At 41.3% G+C, this 15,600-nt stretch overlaps 1 protein-coding gene across 1 annotated transcript; it reads right to left on the reverse strand.

Moving 5' to 3' along the window:
* Nucleotides 1-7,879: 7,879 nt before the first annotated feature.
* On the reverse strand, nucleotides 7,880-15,242 carry LOC107378664 (P2Y purinoceptor 4). The gene is made up of 2 exons (XM_015948994.3): nucleotides 15,070-15,242; nucleotides 7,880-9,185 (listed from the first exon to the last, which is right to left on the reverse strand). The coding sequence occupies exon 2, from the start codon at nucleotides 9,139-9,141 to the stop codon at nucleotides 8,104-8,106; it is 1,038 nt and encodes a 345-aa protein (XP_015804480.1). The 5' UTR covers nucleotides 9,142-9,185; nucleotides 15,070-15,242; the 3' UTR covers nucleotides 7,880-8,103.
* Nucleotides 15,243-15,600: the final 358 nt, after the last annotated feature.

Raw genomic sequence — 15,600 nt, forward strand, 5'->3', positions numbered from 1 at the left:
AGTAATGGAAAGCATGTTTTTGACCCCCCCTCCCTTTGCAATAATCACGTTTAATGCCGTGAAGTACTTTATCATGGGCCTGGAGGCAAAAGAAAGGCCCGTTACCATGGCGACCATGAAAGCCATTGGTCTCCTTTTCAGTGGAATAATGAACTTCTCTCCTCCGCGTGTCACTCTTCCGCCCCATTCTCAGCCTCTTCGATTAAACTCAAGTCCACGCGTCCTTGAAAATCCTCATAATGTGGCAAACAAGAGAAAATCACAGGAAGATAAGAGGAAAAAAGATGTTCGAGGCTCAACAAACACATCACTTCAGCCCGAGGCGCCTTAAAATCAATGTTGTGTATTTTTCTGAACAGGAATACCTCCCTCTTATTAAACAGGAGGACCGTATTTGCTGCTAAATTGCTACAATGATTTGGTCAGATGTGATGGAAAATTATAAAGTTTTGTGTGAAAACTGGCATTCACCCCTGGATTAAAAGCAATAAAACACTGACTTAAAACATCTTATATGCATTAAAAATATTTTGTATTCATTCCTAAGAGCTTCCATCCATCAGAGAGAGAAATATGTCTGCGCTTTGTGAATTTACTGCAGAAAATTGAAAGAAAAGTCAGAACCATAGGACTAACAATCGTTGGTTGGATCTGAATAGAACTTTTAAGGTACAAAGGTTATTTTTTCTGCATTTCAATAATAATAAAAGTACAGTTTTCTTCTCTACGGGCCTTGAATTGGGTCATTGATTTCTCTGCAGCGTCCTTGAGCCCTCAGACTCCATCTGTCCGAGGACATCCAGTGTTTTCTACAGCGGTGTTGGCTGCTTAAGGGTCGATTAAAGGGAAGAAAAGAGACGAGAAACTGGAAGGAAACTTGGAGAGTTGCAATGAATAATCAGGTCAAATAATGAGGAGAAGAGAAAGGGAGACACGGTTAAAGCGGCAAATTTACACATGTAGATGGTAAATTTCTTCAGTGCCAAAAGGTTTTATAGTGTTTTTATCAAGGCACAGAATCGATTTACTATAATAAGAAATTGATCAAAAAAGGGATTTTTAAACAACCTTTATGGGTTGCAATTAGATCTAGTATTATCCAGTATTTACCTAAATTAATCAGTTATTTTTTTAAATATAGCAACTTTTATGTTAAATTAACTATTAGCTTGTGAATCATGACATTTTCTTAGCTCCATGTTTATTGTCAGTGTTTGAAAAGTCATAAATGCGTAATCAAAATAATTTCCAAAATGATCTGAAACAGCTGAATTAATAGTTAACAGTAAAATCAGATCATTTTTAGTTTAAAAGCAACGTTTTGCACAACAGATCACAAGAAAACTTTCACTAAGGTTATAAATGTTGTTCTCACACGTGTCTGTAAACAAATAAAAGCTGTAAATCACATCAATAACAAGATCTTTCAGATTAAAGTACTTTTATAGTCAAAAGGACTGAGACTGAGTATTCTACAGTTTACTACCAAATGAGCTTCAAAAATTATTTATTAGAAGGGAGGAAATTTATAATTTAAGAGAAAATAATTGTTTTGCCTAATTTTTACACATAAGGCACACACAAAAACAAAAGGTTTCTGTTTCCATATGTGGAGTGATGCTGTGGAATTAAACCAATAAACAGCTAAAGCAATGTCCAAACATAAACAGGTTAAAGATAAATTAAGGAGCATGCTTCTTGACAGGAATTTACAAACACAAGACACAAATAAACAATAGGGGTACGTGTTTAAATGGTGTGTGTGTGTGTGTGTATATATATATATATATATATATATATATATATATATATATATATATATATATATATATATATATATGGGTGGGATTTGCTCTGGGGTGCACACACACACACACAAATAACATACATTCACAATAAAGGTCTGAATGAAATCTAATAAAGTTCCTTTATTTATTGTGTCATAATTTACTGATAGTACACAGATTTTTAATGTAAACAGCAAGCGTGAAATAAAGCTGACTATATTAATCAGTGATCAGGTTTCGGGTCATGATTTAATAAACTTTATCCCGACGTGAACATGTTGGATCTAGTTGTGCCTCATCATTTAGTCCTGCATGGATAGAAAAGAGATTAAAGGCTTCTCATTAACAGAATGTTATTAAATTTAATTGAGTCCAAATGAAATAGGGAGACATTTAAGAGAAGTTGTAATGTTCTCTAAATTAAGCATCAAGAGCAAAAACAGGAGAAACACTTTAATCGATGCAGATTACCCAGAGTTTCTCCTGGTGAAGACACAACTCTGAACCTGTCTGGATGAACACTCTCATAAATACGTTAACACAGCTAACAGGGTGCAGGTCCTGCAGGTCCAGGTTATGGTTTGTGTTGATGCTCAGGAATCTGGATCTACAGTCTCTGTGAGCCCAAACTACATTTAACATCAAATAAAAAAATGTTTTAACTTGTTTCTTGAAACACCTTTTAAACAATGATTATCTTGCCTGCTTCCATCTTTTTTAAAATACATCACAGAGAAATAAGTCAGACCACAAGAGGGCGCTGGTGAGCCTTTATTACCTGGTACAACAAGTTACTCAGAGAAAATAAATCAGAATAGACTCATGTCCCTGATCAGCAGTGTGAAACATTCTCTCCGAAGGTTACATCAGTTCATGAAAGTTACTTGTACTGGTTTAACTGGTTACAAAGACAATGGCAAAGTGACCAAAATAAAGATGTGATTCTAAACGATGCTCCTTGGTAGTTGGAAGTCATCCAAAAAAAAAAAGAAATTGACTGTAATCATATTTTTATGTATGCAGTTTCTCATTCTGAGTGAGACATTGTGTCTTGTCTGACCTCCTCTGACTATTTCCAGCTGCCTTTATTTGTGTGGCAGCTCTAACGTGTGTGTAGCAGTGTTTCACACAGAATAATTGTACGACACACCACTACATCATCCAATAATCAGAATAATCAAGATTTTTAATTACTGTCTGGCAAAATATAATCAATCTTGTTGATTTTGTTCTACGCAGTGTCACAGGGGAACAAGGTTCACCGTGTAACCTGAAGGTTGCTGGTTTAAACGCAGGCTCTGTCCGCGTCATTCATGTGCTTTGACAAGACACTCCACCCTCCTTGCCTGCTGATGATGGTCAGAGGGACCAGTGGTGCCTCTGTCAGTGAGCTCCAAGACTGCTGTGGCTACAGTGTTGCTCATCACCATCAGTGTGTGAATGAGTGAGTGAATGGGTGAATAATTGTTGTGTAAAGCACTTTGAAGTCCTCTAAGAGCAACATAAAATACAAGACTGCTGACAGTAAGTCTGGTTTTCCTTATTGACTCACATCCATCCTAGCATTTAAAACCTTCCAACAAATACAAAATATGTTTTTTTAGTAACTCTTTCATTGTTGAATCATAAACTCCAAAAGTCACATGTCATGTTTTTCAAATGTTCCTTTTGGTTCTTTTATTCTTGAATTTCTTTACAACAACGTGTGCTCCATTTTTAAGCCTACTGCATGTTGTCAGACAAGTTCTATTGAAGTGATTTCTTTATTCCATGCTGTAGTTCTTTTTTAAAACACAGAGCAGTTTTGTTTACCTGTTTTCCCGCTACGTTTCGTTTGCTGCTGCAAACATCCTCAGGCTGACGCTGATGGTGGCGCGTCACTTCCTTCTCTGTTTATCCGCGGGCAGCAGAGGACGTTGTCGCCCTCTGCTGCCCGCTCTCCTCTCTCCGATGATGCAGTCCCATGCGCGGTCTAACGTGTACACTCCATCCTCCCTGTTCATGGTCCCACATCCACGTCTCCTTATCTCGATTGCTTCTTTTATCCATCTTTTGTATTTCTGTTGTTCGGTGTTTATGATCCTTGTGTTGTCCCAGTCCATTATATGGTTTTCTCGTATGCAGTGATCTGTTACGGCTGACTTCTTTATTGTACTTTCTGCTTCTTGTTTTGCTGCTCTTGTGTGTTTTCGACTTGCCTCTTTCTCGCACTCCTTTCTTTGTTCTATTGTTCGTGTGTTGAGTTGGCGTCCAGTTTCTCCTATGTATGTTTTATTGCAGAGTTTGCATGGGATTTCGTAAATGACCCCACATGTGGAAGGGTGTCGTCCAGCTGATATTTTGTCTTTTGAGTGTACTAGTCTGTTTCTAACTGTTGTGTATGGTTTTGTTGGTGTGTTTATGTTGTGTTTTTTCATTGTTGCTCTTATTTTTTCTGTTATGCCTTTGATGTATGGTAGGGTTATCACTGGTTTTGGTTCTTGTCTTTCTGGGTTTCTGGTTCTTTGCTTTGGTTGTTCTTTTCTTTCTGTTGTTGTTTGTTGTTTTCCTTTGTTTATTGCCCATGTCGGGTACAACGTCCTCTGCTGCCCGCGGATAAACGGAGAAGGAAGCGACGCCACCATCAGCGTCAGCCTGAGGAAGTTTGCAGCCGCAAACGAAACGTAGCGGTAAAACAGGTAAACAAAACTGCTCTGTGTTTTAAAAAAGAACTACAGCATGGAATTAGAGATACGACACAGCAAGAACACACCGAAGATTATTCCTTTATTGTTCGGGTCACATTGAAAGCAGGCATGGGATGTAGCTTGTTCAACTGAACTCAGCTTTCCAAAGTAATGTGGTCTATCACGGTTAGTTCATTTTTTCACAACAGTGGTCGATGACATTTTCAGACAGGTTGGTTCTGATAGCTTTGTCACCTTTATACATTAAAGTGCCATTTACTGAATTTTGTATTTATTCAGATTATCATTGTCTGGTAGTTGATTTTTTCTTTTTCTTTTTTTTTTTTTTTTTTTTTTTGCTAATCTGTTGCAAATCTAAATTTTACATAAAAGCAAAAACAAAGGAACTTTAAATTTGAAGCAGATACTTTTTTACACATTTTAGGAGCAAAATAGAGAAGATATTCTTCTAGTTCTAATCCTCAACAAATACATGAAATAATTTAGAATCTTATTTCCATTTACAGTTCGTTATACTCAGACAGAAACCAAGGGAGTCTCAGTGTAGAGAGAATGAACACACTAGCATGTAAAGCTCTCGATATTCAGGCTCCATAATACATCAGTGATCTCATTGTTCCGTATGTTCCTAACAGAGCACTTTGCTCCCAGACTGCAGGTTTACTGGTGGTTGCTAGAATATTTAAAATTAGAATGGGAGGCAGATCTTTTAGCCATCAGGCTCCTCTCCCATGGAACCAGCTCCTAGCTTTAGTCTGTGAGGCAGACACTTTGTCTACTTTTAAAACTAGTTTTAAAACTTTATTTGATAGAGCCTATGGTTAAATTTTGATGTTAGCCCAGACAAGTGGGGGAGTAGAGGGAGGTGGAGTGTACAGTCGGTAAAGACGACTCTCCCTTGCCCTGCCTTCAATATGCCTCCATCTAAAAGGCTAGGTTATCCAGAGTTATCTCTGTAGTTATGCTGCTATAGGCTTAGACTGCTGGAGGACACACTGACCACTTTCCACACTCGACTATTTTCTTCTACAATCTGCTCTTTAACTGTATTTATTTCCTGCTGTTTCAGCTGCTAACTTAATTTTTTTCTCTAGGTGTTTTTCTCTTCAGAAGCTACATTGGTGTTTTTTCTGGTCTTCTGGAGGGGGCCATCAGCTTGCACACTGCTGACAACCACTAGAATTTTTCTCCCTCCAGATATTAACATTTTACTTTCTTTAACATAAAATGTGCTACTACTAGTTCAACTGTTTGTTTTTTTATCTGCTCTGACTACTCAAACCCCTGGTCGGTCTTAGCAGATAGCTGCTCATACTGAGCCAGATTATGTTGGAGGTTTCTTCCTGTTAAAGGGCAGTTTTCCTCTCAACTGTCGCTACATGCTTACTTAGTATGAGGGACTGCAGTAAACACAAGACAGTGACTCAATGCAATTAGCTGGATTTCTTCAGATAGAAGACTTTTAACTAACTGGCATAATGAACTGACATCAGTGCACTAGGTTCAGTTGTAATGTTTTCTTTTTGTAGTGCATTGAGATGACTCTTGTCATTGTGTGTTATAAAAAATGAATTGAAGTTACCTACCTCAAGTGGAGGAGTTTAAGTATCTCGGGGTCTTGTTCACGAGTGAGGGTAGGAGGGATCGAGAGATCGACAGGCAGATTGGTTCAGCATCTGCAGTGATGCGGACGCTGAGCCGATCTGTCGTGGTGAAGAGGGAGCTGAGCCAGAAAGCCAGGCTCTCGATTTACCGGTCGATCTACGTCCCAATCCTCACCTATGGTCATGAGCTTTGGGTAATGACCGAAAGAACGAGATCGCGGATACAAGCGGCCGAAATGAGTTTCCTCCGTAGGGTGGCCGGGCTCAGCCTTAGAGATAGGGTGAGGAGCTTGGACATTCAGGAGGGACTCGGAGTAGAACCGCTGCTCCTCCGGATTGAAAGGAGCCAGTTGAGGTGGTTTGGGCATCTGGTCAGGATGCCTCCTGGACGCCTCCCCAGGGAGGTGTTTCGGGCATGTCCTGCCGGCAGGAGGCCCCCGGGTCGACCCAGGACACGTTGGAGAGGCTACATCTCCAATTTAGTCCGGGAACGCCTTGGGGACCTGCCGGGGGAGCTGGTGGAGAAGGCTGGGGAGAGGACGGTCTGGAGCTCCCTAGTTGGGATGCTGCCCCCGCGACCCGGACCTGGATAAGCGGAGGAAGATGACGACGACGAATTGAAGTTAACCTGGACATCTGTACTTTACTCCAACTAGGTTCATTCAGAAGTGGCTTCTACCAAGAGCAGGTTAAATCTTCTTTCAGCAGAATAAATATCTTAACCAGTAACATGAATTTTATGAGAGCAAACCAAAAACTCTCCTGAGTTTAATGATCTGCAGTAAAAAACTTAACCAGCCTATAAAAAATCTCAGCCTTATTTTTTCTCAGTTATCTTTAAACTGTTACTAGCGATGCTTTCACTTCATCTCTTCAGCAGTGGTGAATTTCCAATGAAAAACTGCATCATCATTGTTGTGTTCACACAATCTGCTTTCTTGTCCCAAACATAACCTGTGTAGTCTTTTTGCGCCACAGGAAGCGTTTCAGTTTCTGCTATGTAAAAACTCATTGTTAGACCTGGGTTTGACCCCAGGGAGGCTTTAGATGACAACACAATGAGAATCTCCTGCATGATCAGTTGGAAAATACATTTATTTAGTTTGTGACACCAATGCTATCATGTGGTGAAATTTTATGAATCGTATAAAACTGTAACTATAAAAACATCTTCAGTGATACCACAAGAATACCACGTGACAGTACTTTGTACATCCACATAAAAAGAAGGGTGGAGGACTCCATCATTCAGTAACTTTGCAGCTCTGGTGTCAGCTTTTGTAAAGCTATCAAAATGTCTAAAAGACAATAATAGAAAAAAAAAACTATGTGCATTATTATTCATGTAAAGAGCAGAATAAAAAATCCATTCTCTCCCAGTGGGTGTGTGGGGGATTTTGAAAGCAGAGTCCAAAGTTGTCTCCATATTTGTGTCTGCTGAAGGACAAAAACAGCTGGTCTGGGATCAGGAGCTGCACTGGTTGCAGCTGTTGTTTCTGAGTAATGCACCAAAACACTGCTGATAGAACAGGAGGAGTTGCTTCATCTGAGTCTCATCTCCTGAGACAACAACCAGACTTTCTGACATATTTTGATCTCAACATCCGATCCATTCAAACCACGAGTTTGATCAAATGGAAATTCACAGATTTACCAGTTCACAGGCTGAATAATTTATGCATTAATGACCATCAGTGGTAAAACAAACACAAAAATAAGCACAATTTTCTGAGCAGAACAATATTTCTACACATCACTGAAAATATTATCTATTCATATAGATATGTGCAACTATACAACTATGGTTGGATGCTGCACACACAAAATAAGATACACATCCTTTTGCACATAAAATACTACAAGAATTGAGATTTTAAGCATGTAAATCACACCTCACAGTAACATTTATTATAAAAATATCCAAATGAGTCAGACTGAATGTTTATTTCTAAACACTAAAGTCTACCTTATGTTTCAACCTCTTCATTGGGTTTAGGTGAGTCCTTAAAGATGAGTCCTAGGCAATCACTTAATGTTGGGCTGAATTTCAACCAGTTCCGGTTTTGACTCGCTCGTTGTTGCTCTTTGTTTCCTGGTCAGAACAAACATGAGTTTGGAGCGGTAGTGATCGCCTGCCAGGAAATACAGAATGGGGTCGATGCAGCTGTTGACGCTCGCCAGCGGCCTTGTGATCTTGTAGGTGAAGTTTACGACGTTGAGGAATTCACAGTGGAGATTCAGCACGCGCGAGGTGTAGTAGAGCGTCCGCGTGATGTGGAACGGGACGAAGCTGACCGCGAACACCACCAGCACCACGATGATGAGCTTGATGGACTTCTGGCGGGAGTTGTTGCCCTGGGGGCTGGCTGATAATCCCTGCCTGGGTCGGCACAACGCCCGCGCCATTTGACAGTAACACACCAAAATGATCATGAACGGGATGCAAAACAGCAGCACCATGACGACGGAGCTATAGTCCACATACTGCTCGAAGGCCCCCTGGCTCGTCGTGTCATGACACAGAGTGTCATTGTCCCTCCTGGAGGTGGTGACGAAGACGATGTTGGGTATGAGACACACCGTCACGACAGCCCACATCAGGCCACACACCAGGTGGGCGTGTCGAGACTTCACCAGGTTCCGAGCCTTGATGGGGTGGCAGATACCGATATAACGATGTACGCTGATGCAGGTGAGGAAGAGGATGCTGCAGTACAGGTTGGCGTAGAAGAGGAAGCGCACAGTTTTGCAAGCAGCCACACCGAATGGCCAGTGGTTGCGGTTGGCATAGTAGTAGATGAGCGTAGGCAGGGAGAGCACGTACAGGAAGTCCGACAGAGCGAGGTGGAACATGAACACCATGCTCGGGTTCCACGGACGCATCTTGAAGAACACCCATAAGGCCATAGCGTTGAGCACGAAGCCGAGCACAAACACCAGACTGTAGGACACAGGGAGCAGGATGTATTTAAACTCCTCATTGAAGCGACAGCTGGAGTTGAAGACTGACGTGAAAACCTCTGTCTGGTTGAGAGCACTGAAGTTTCTGAGGGCCGGTTCCATGTGGGCCGTCTGAAACGGGCTGTACAGCCAGAAGATGATAAGTCCTGTGGAAGAAAATTAAAGATAAGTGACAGGCCCAGGTTGTTGGAGGTGTAACCACAGATGTTACACCACTTTAGTTATTCTTTCAAAAAGCAACTTTTAATTATATAAATGTTTTTTGTGATTTGTTGATTTTCAAACCAGTCTCTTACTTGACTGTTTCTATGTGTGTGTTGTTTTATTTGAACCTCTTATTGTAAGGGTTTTATCTTATGAAAGATTCTACATCAACATATTTTACTTATATTGAATATGAATATTCATCCCAGTAAGACCCGTGGTTTACAACGCTATCAACAATTAATATCTTAGCTGTAGTAAATAGATTTTTTAACAAATGTGTGGAGCGATAAGCTACCGTCTCATCCAAACGGTGGGTTTCAAGGTGGATTTTTGTTAGTTAAAATCACAAATAGCTCACTTCAAAAATAAACTTTCACACCTTTACACAGAATACTTCTCATAAAACAATACTTTACATGTTTGTCTGCCACAGTAGCTGAGCTAGCTAGCTGCAGCATATCAAATTGGAATTTTGTAGCCTTTCTGCTTGAATGTTTGTGAAATGCAAAGCTGGCGGCAATTTAAATGCCTAAAGGATCCTATTTGCAGGAATTGCTATGATTTTCTTAACTAGAGCCATTTTAAAACAGCAGCAAGCCATTTGGTTTTGACCTTACTGTGACTAGCCTTTAGCTTGTCAATCCAATCAGAAGCAGGTAAGATAAAGACTTTCCTCACATAACATTTCTCTCTAAACCAGTTTTGAGTCAGAGAGATGGGGGGGGGGGGGGGGTGAACTCTACTCTACTCTACCACAAGTTAACTCTAAGGAAACCAGTATTTTTTTCCTATGATTTCATGCTCTCACTCCGTTCTTCTCTTATTTCAGGCATAGAGTGGGTGTTTTGTAGAATTACATGTAGAGTATTATAGCTGACAGAATGCCAGCTCGCCAAAATTATTTTCCGCTCAGAGATTAGAGCACCCGGACTCTTTTTTTGTCCAACTTCCCAAAAATCTGCAGTGAGGTCAGCAGTAGATGTTTAGTATTGGGCGTAGCTTTTCATGCAAAAGCACTTTTCAAAAAATAGGATAAAATTATCGCTCACTGGAATTTCAGAAGCAAACTTTCAGCAACATGTCGACATTTTCAAGTTGAGCTTAGTTGTCTGGTTAGATTTAGCCATTTAGCCTTTGTTGTATACAAAATAGTTTTAACACAAAAGAATGCACACATTAAGATTGTGAACTACCCTAAAGCACCAAACGGGATTTCAGCTTGAACTTAAAAATGTTTTAAACATCTAGAATGTTTCCATTAATTTTTCCACCCTCCAAAGGGAAAGCGATATCAGCAACATGTCAGAAAAGCACATGAGGAATGTGGCCCAAACAAAAATATTCAGCTACAGAGGCCGCATGCCTCAGACACATCTAAAACAATCTCGTAAAAAGATCAGTTGGCAAAAATAGAGGAAAACATGAAGTTTTCACAGAATAAGAGTGCACTAGAACAAACTTTTAGTGTTTTTGACCAATTGGTTTTCCTTTTTATGTTTAGAAGTCTGCCGTCTAGAGAAAGTGTGAAGCTCACTCTTATAAAATGAATGTTTCTTAGGTGTTTTCCTCTCAAAATATTTTTAAAAGGCCCTTTTGTATCGCATTTATTTAATTAATGCACCAAATTATTGTAGTAAATTACAGGTTTGAGCAGCAGCCTAACCAGTTCAGCTGCTGGATTCATTACATCTGTGTAAAACGTGCAGAATGTGATTTACTGCTGGTGAACCGAGCCGGGCCTTCAGTGGAAATGAGTCATGTGACCAGCTGTAAACAGAGCTCTGAAACATCTGTATGTCGTTTAGCTTTAACAGTACCTTCAACTTACCATATGCACACACACGTCTGAGTTATGCTATGTGTTCTATGAACGGTCAACGAGATCCAAACAGAAAATCTTTTTTGATTCTTATTAGAAGATTCTCTGAATTTGTATTTAAAGGCCAACTTGATTTAACAGCACCTCGTTCAGTTAGACGTCCTAATCAGCAGGTAACATAAAAATAAATTATTTTCTATTAATGCTCAGGTGTTTTTCTGGGAGTTTTGATTTTAAAGATGGAGGTTTAATAATCAACATTTGTATTTGTTGCATCAGCTGTTTTGTACAAATACTACCCTGATGAGCATCACTATCTTGTTTTTAGCATCTGTTTACATCAATGTTTTGGATTTATATTTATATATTTTTTGCCTTATTAGTTTTGACAGTAGAAATGTAAGAAAATATCAATACACTGAAATATTGCGACATTTCATGTTATGGCACTGAATCGATGTTTAAAAGCAGTGTATCAAATTCATGAACGCAAACATTTACTGTATTTTATTTTTGTTGGTGGTGCAATTCAAACTCCGACTGCTAGGTGGCAGCAGTTTTTACTACCTTTACTCTGACAGAACTATGAGATCTGACTGTAACACTGAGTCTGGTCTGAATTTTCCAATCAAATTTAGTCAAAAAAAATTGCAAAATACTGTCTAGCATTTTTTTCATTTATCTGCCCTTTTTTCAGGAAGCACGTGAATAGGAAACATGTTAATATAAAGAATATATTTAAAGTGGCCTCGTCACTCATATTTCTAATTACTTCCTCAATAAGCAGCTGGGTCGAGTAGAATGGACTCTGCAACTGTACGCCGATGGGCCCAATATGGCTGCAGACCAGAGACCGATGTTGCTTTTAGCTTTGGTAAGATAAGCAGAAATTAGCATCCAGGCTAATTTTGTCATCGAAAACTCATGCACGTCTATCTCGTCCTGTTTTAGACACAAGAGCTACTTTTTAGCTGATCAGCCCCTTATTGTTGTTGTGAGAAAAGGGAGCATCAATGAAATCATTTAGTGATTGATGAAGAAAACAACTCTGCTGTAGATATATTCCTTAGTTTCTGCAGTGTTGTCCTCTCCATTGCTTGCTGGTGTTTTCAGTCTTTTACTTTTAAGTAATTTGTTGATTCAGTTCCTTTGAGTCCTGTCTGCATCTTGAGCTCATTCTCCACTTCCACCCATCCACTCTGTTGCAGACTGTGAGAACTTTCTGTCTTTCTTTGTGGACAAAGTCAGTAAGGTTAGATCTAGCATTTCTCCTTCAGCCTTATTGCTGCCTCTCCCGACTCCAACCAGGCACAGCCTGTTAACCAAACTAGTTAACTCTATGAAGACCTCTGCATGCCCCCTCGACATCTTACCCTCATCTTTGTTTAAAAGTGCTTTTCAGTCCATCGGTCCCAGCGTGCTCTCTATACAGTAATTAATGCTTCTCTGGTTTCTGGTCAGGTCCCTGCTTACTTTAAGAACGCTGTAATCCACCCGCTTCTTAAAAAACCGAGTCTCGACCCCTCTCTCCATAGCAGCTTCAGACCCATCTCTAAACTTCTGTTCATCTCCAAGATCTTGGAAAAGGTTGTGGCTAAACAACTCACAGCTGCTCTTGATGAACATAACATCTATGATAGCTTCCAGTCAGGTTTTCGTAGAGCTCATTCTACTGAAACAGCTCTTCTTAGGGTCTCTAATGACCTTCTGACTCACAGTGATGCAGGGGACTGTTCTGTTCTGGTCCTGCTGGACCTGACTGCAGCTTTTGACACTGTTGACCATCACCTGCTACTGGAGAGGCTGAGAGACTGAGTAGGCCTATCAGGATCTGCTCTGGAGTGGTTCTCCTCTTATCTCTCTGAGCGCTCCTTTTCTGTGGCCGTCTCCAAGTTTAGGTCCTCCACCACCTCTCTTACCCATGGTGTCCCACAAGGTTCTGTGCTGGGGCCTCTGCTCTTCCTCCTATATCTGCTTCCTCTTCAGCACATCCTGAGCTCCTTCAAAGGAATCTCCTACCATCTTTATGCAGATGACATCCAACTGTACATCTCCTTCAAGCCCCATGAGATGTCTAAGCTGCAGCTGTTACACACCTGCTTAGACTCTCTCAAAACCTGGATGGCTGGGAGCTTTCTACAGCTGAATGAAGATAAGACTGAGATCCTCATCTGTGCCCCAGACAAGCTGGTTCCCAAAGTCTGAGACTCTCTTGGTCAGCTTGCTTCTCACACCAAACCTTCCGTCAGGAATCTTGGCGTGACCTTTGAACCAGCTCTCACCCTGGATTCTCATGTCAGTTCTCTTGTTCGCTCTTCCTTCTTCCATCTCAGGAACATTGCTAAGCTGAGTCCCATTGTGTCCCGCTCTGAACTTGAGACAGTTCTCCACACCTTCATCTCCTCACGCTTAGACTACTGTAACTCTCTTTTCACGTGTCTGAGCAGAGCCTCCCTGAACCGTCTACAGGTGGTTCAGAATGCCTGTGCTCGGCTTCTGACCAAGTCCTCCAAACACACCCACATCACCCCGCTTCTCCTCCAGCTTTACTGGCTGCCAGTCAACTTCAGGGTTCATTTCAAGATCCCGGTTCTGGTCTACAGGGCCTTACATGGACAAGCACCATCATACATTGGTGATCTTCTTCCCTACACCCCCAGCAGGTCCCTGAGGTCCAGTGATCAAAGCCTACTGGTTGTGCAGCGCATCAGGCTAAAGACCAAAGGTGACAGATCATTTGCTGCTGTGGTCCCCAGACTCTGGACCTCTCTCCCCCTGAGCCTGAGATCAGTGGACTCACCCCGGGTTTCCACGGGAGCCGTCAGCAGCACGTTACTGCAGCAGCACGTCTTGCTCGCGTAAGCTGCTGCTTGGCCCTTCCCACGAGACGCGAAGCAGCAGGGGAGCAGCTGTCACCGACAGAGCACGAAGTCACACGAGTGACTTAGTCAGTAAACACAACAACAAGCAGGAGAAAACTACAACATGGTTTGTGTTTTATGTTCTGTCCGTTTTATAATCACCAATACAGACCTGAAAAACAAAGGAGACCGCTAGCTAGGTGATAACTTCTCACGAGGACGGACAGTTAGTAACATTTTTTAAAAGTAAAGCAACCGGAAGGCAGCACGTTCTTTATTCTGAAAATCTCGGTAGCTTCTCTCCATTTCCGCGTCCGATTTCCTGTCTTTCCTTCCCCAAAAATGTCGAACTTGACCCGTTTCAGAGGCGTCGCGCGTAGAAAATAGAACCGGCGCGTAAAGGCCGCGACATGCTGCTCCTGAGACGCGGCCGACTCGCGCTGCTGACGGCTGCCGACGGCTCCAGTGGAAAAGGTTCTGTTGACCACAGCGGTTCCTATCAGCAGCTATGACGTGCTGCTGCAGTAACGTGCTGCTGACGGCTCCCGTGGAAAGCCGGGGTCAGTGGTCTCCTTTAAAAAGCAGCTGAAGACTCACCTGTTCAAGCTGGCTTTTGTATGACCTTCTTCACCACTCTCTCTTTATTCTGCTCTCCCCACGTATTCCACCTTCCTCAGGATCCACTGATTTCCCTCTTTCCTATTCATTTTCTCTCTTTCTTAACATTTTTTAATCACAATTGTTTATTTTTTGCTCATTTTAAATATATTGTTAACCATTTTCTAAATTATTTTTTATATCTTTACATTTTTTGTTTTTGTGAAGCGCCTCATGATTTTTATCTTGAGAGGTGCTATAGAAATGATATTTTCTTCTTCATCTTATGACCTGTAGACCCATCTACTACACAAGAAACGTCCATTCACGGTCTGACTTTATCGTTTAATGCACAATTTGGACTTTATCTCAGCTTGAACTTACTATTCCCTGTTTGTCAGTAAACGTGAACTTGACTGATTCAGACGCGTATGTTGTAACTCGTCCAACAGTGGATGCATTCATGAGTTTAGGCGCTTATATAAACTTTTCTCTGCGACACAATGAGCCCAGTTCGGTTAAAACAACACTACTGCTGTTACTCACCCAAAGCCGCTGTTTGATCCACAAGACCCGCCTTCTCCGTATTCCTCTTAGTTTCACCTCCCAGAGATCTAAAGACAACTCGTTTAACCCCCTTCTCTGTTTTTCCACCCTAATCGTCCCGTTTTGGGATTATTTGGTGGTAGAAAGTCGTGCAGGAGTCCATCGCAGCGCAGCACACCGCAGAGGAAGGTGTGAAAGGGAAAAGGGAAGTGGCACGAGCCAGTGCGTAAAGTGCCGCCCAAAAAGTGCATTGGTCGGAGTAAAACTTTCCCTATTAGTCCAGAACTAAGTTGCTCCTCCACTCTATATTCACAGGATCTAGAGGCGGGTCTTCTGGGACAATTACGGTAAATGGATAAAGGCATTACTCTAAATAATTTAGTAATTTACCATTTCCTGTTTAAACTCGTTCCTATTAACAGGGTTCGACCTACACACAGGCTAGAGGGAGCTCCATGAGAGCCTTTAGAGACAACTGCTTCATTCACTCCACTCTACTGAAAATCAGCTGGTAAAGTCAAGTTGTGTATC

The sequence above is a fragment of the Nothobranchius furzeri genome, chromosome 1, assembly GCF_043380555.1.
Source record: "Nothobranchius furzeri strain GRZ-AD chromosome 1, NfurGRZ-RIMD1, whole genome shotgun sequence".
NCBI classification, from domain to species: domain Eukaryota; kingdom Metazoa; phylum Chordata; class Actinopteri; order Cyprinodontiformes; family Nothobranchiidae; genus Nothobranchius; species Nothobranchius furzeri.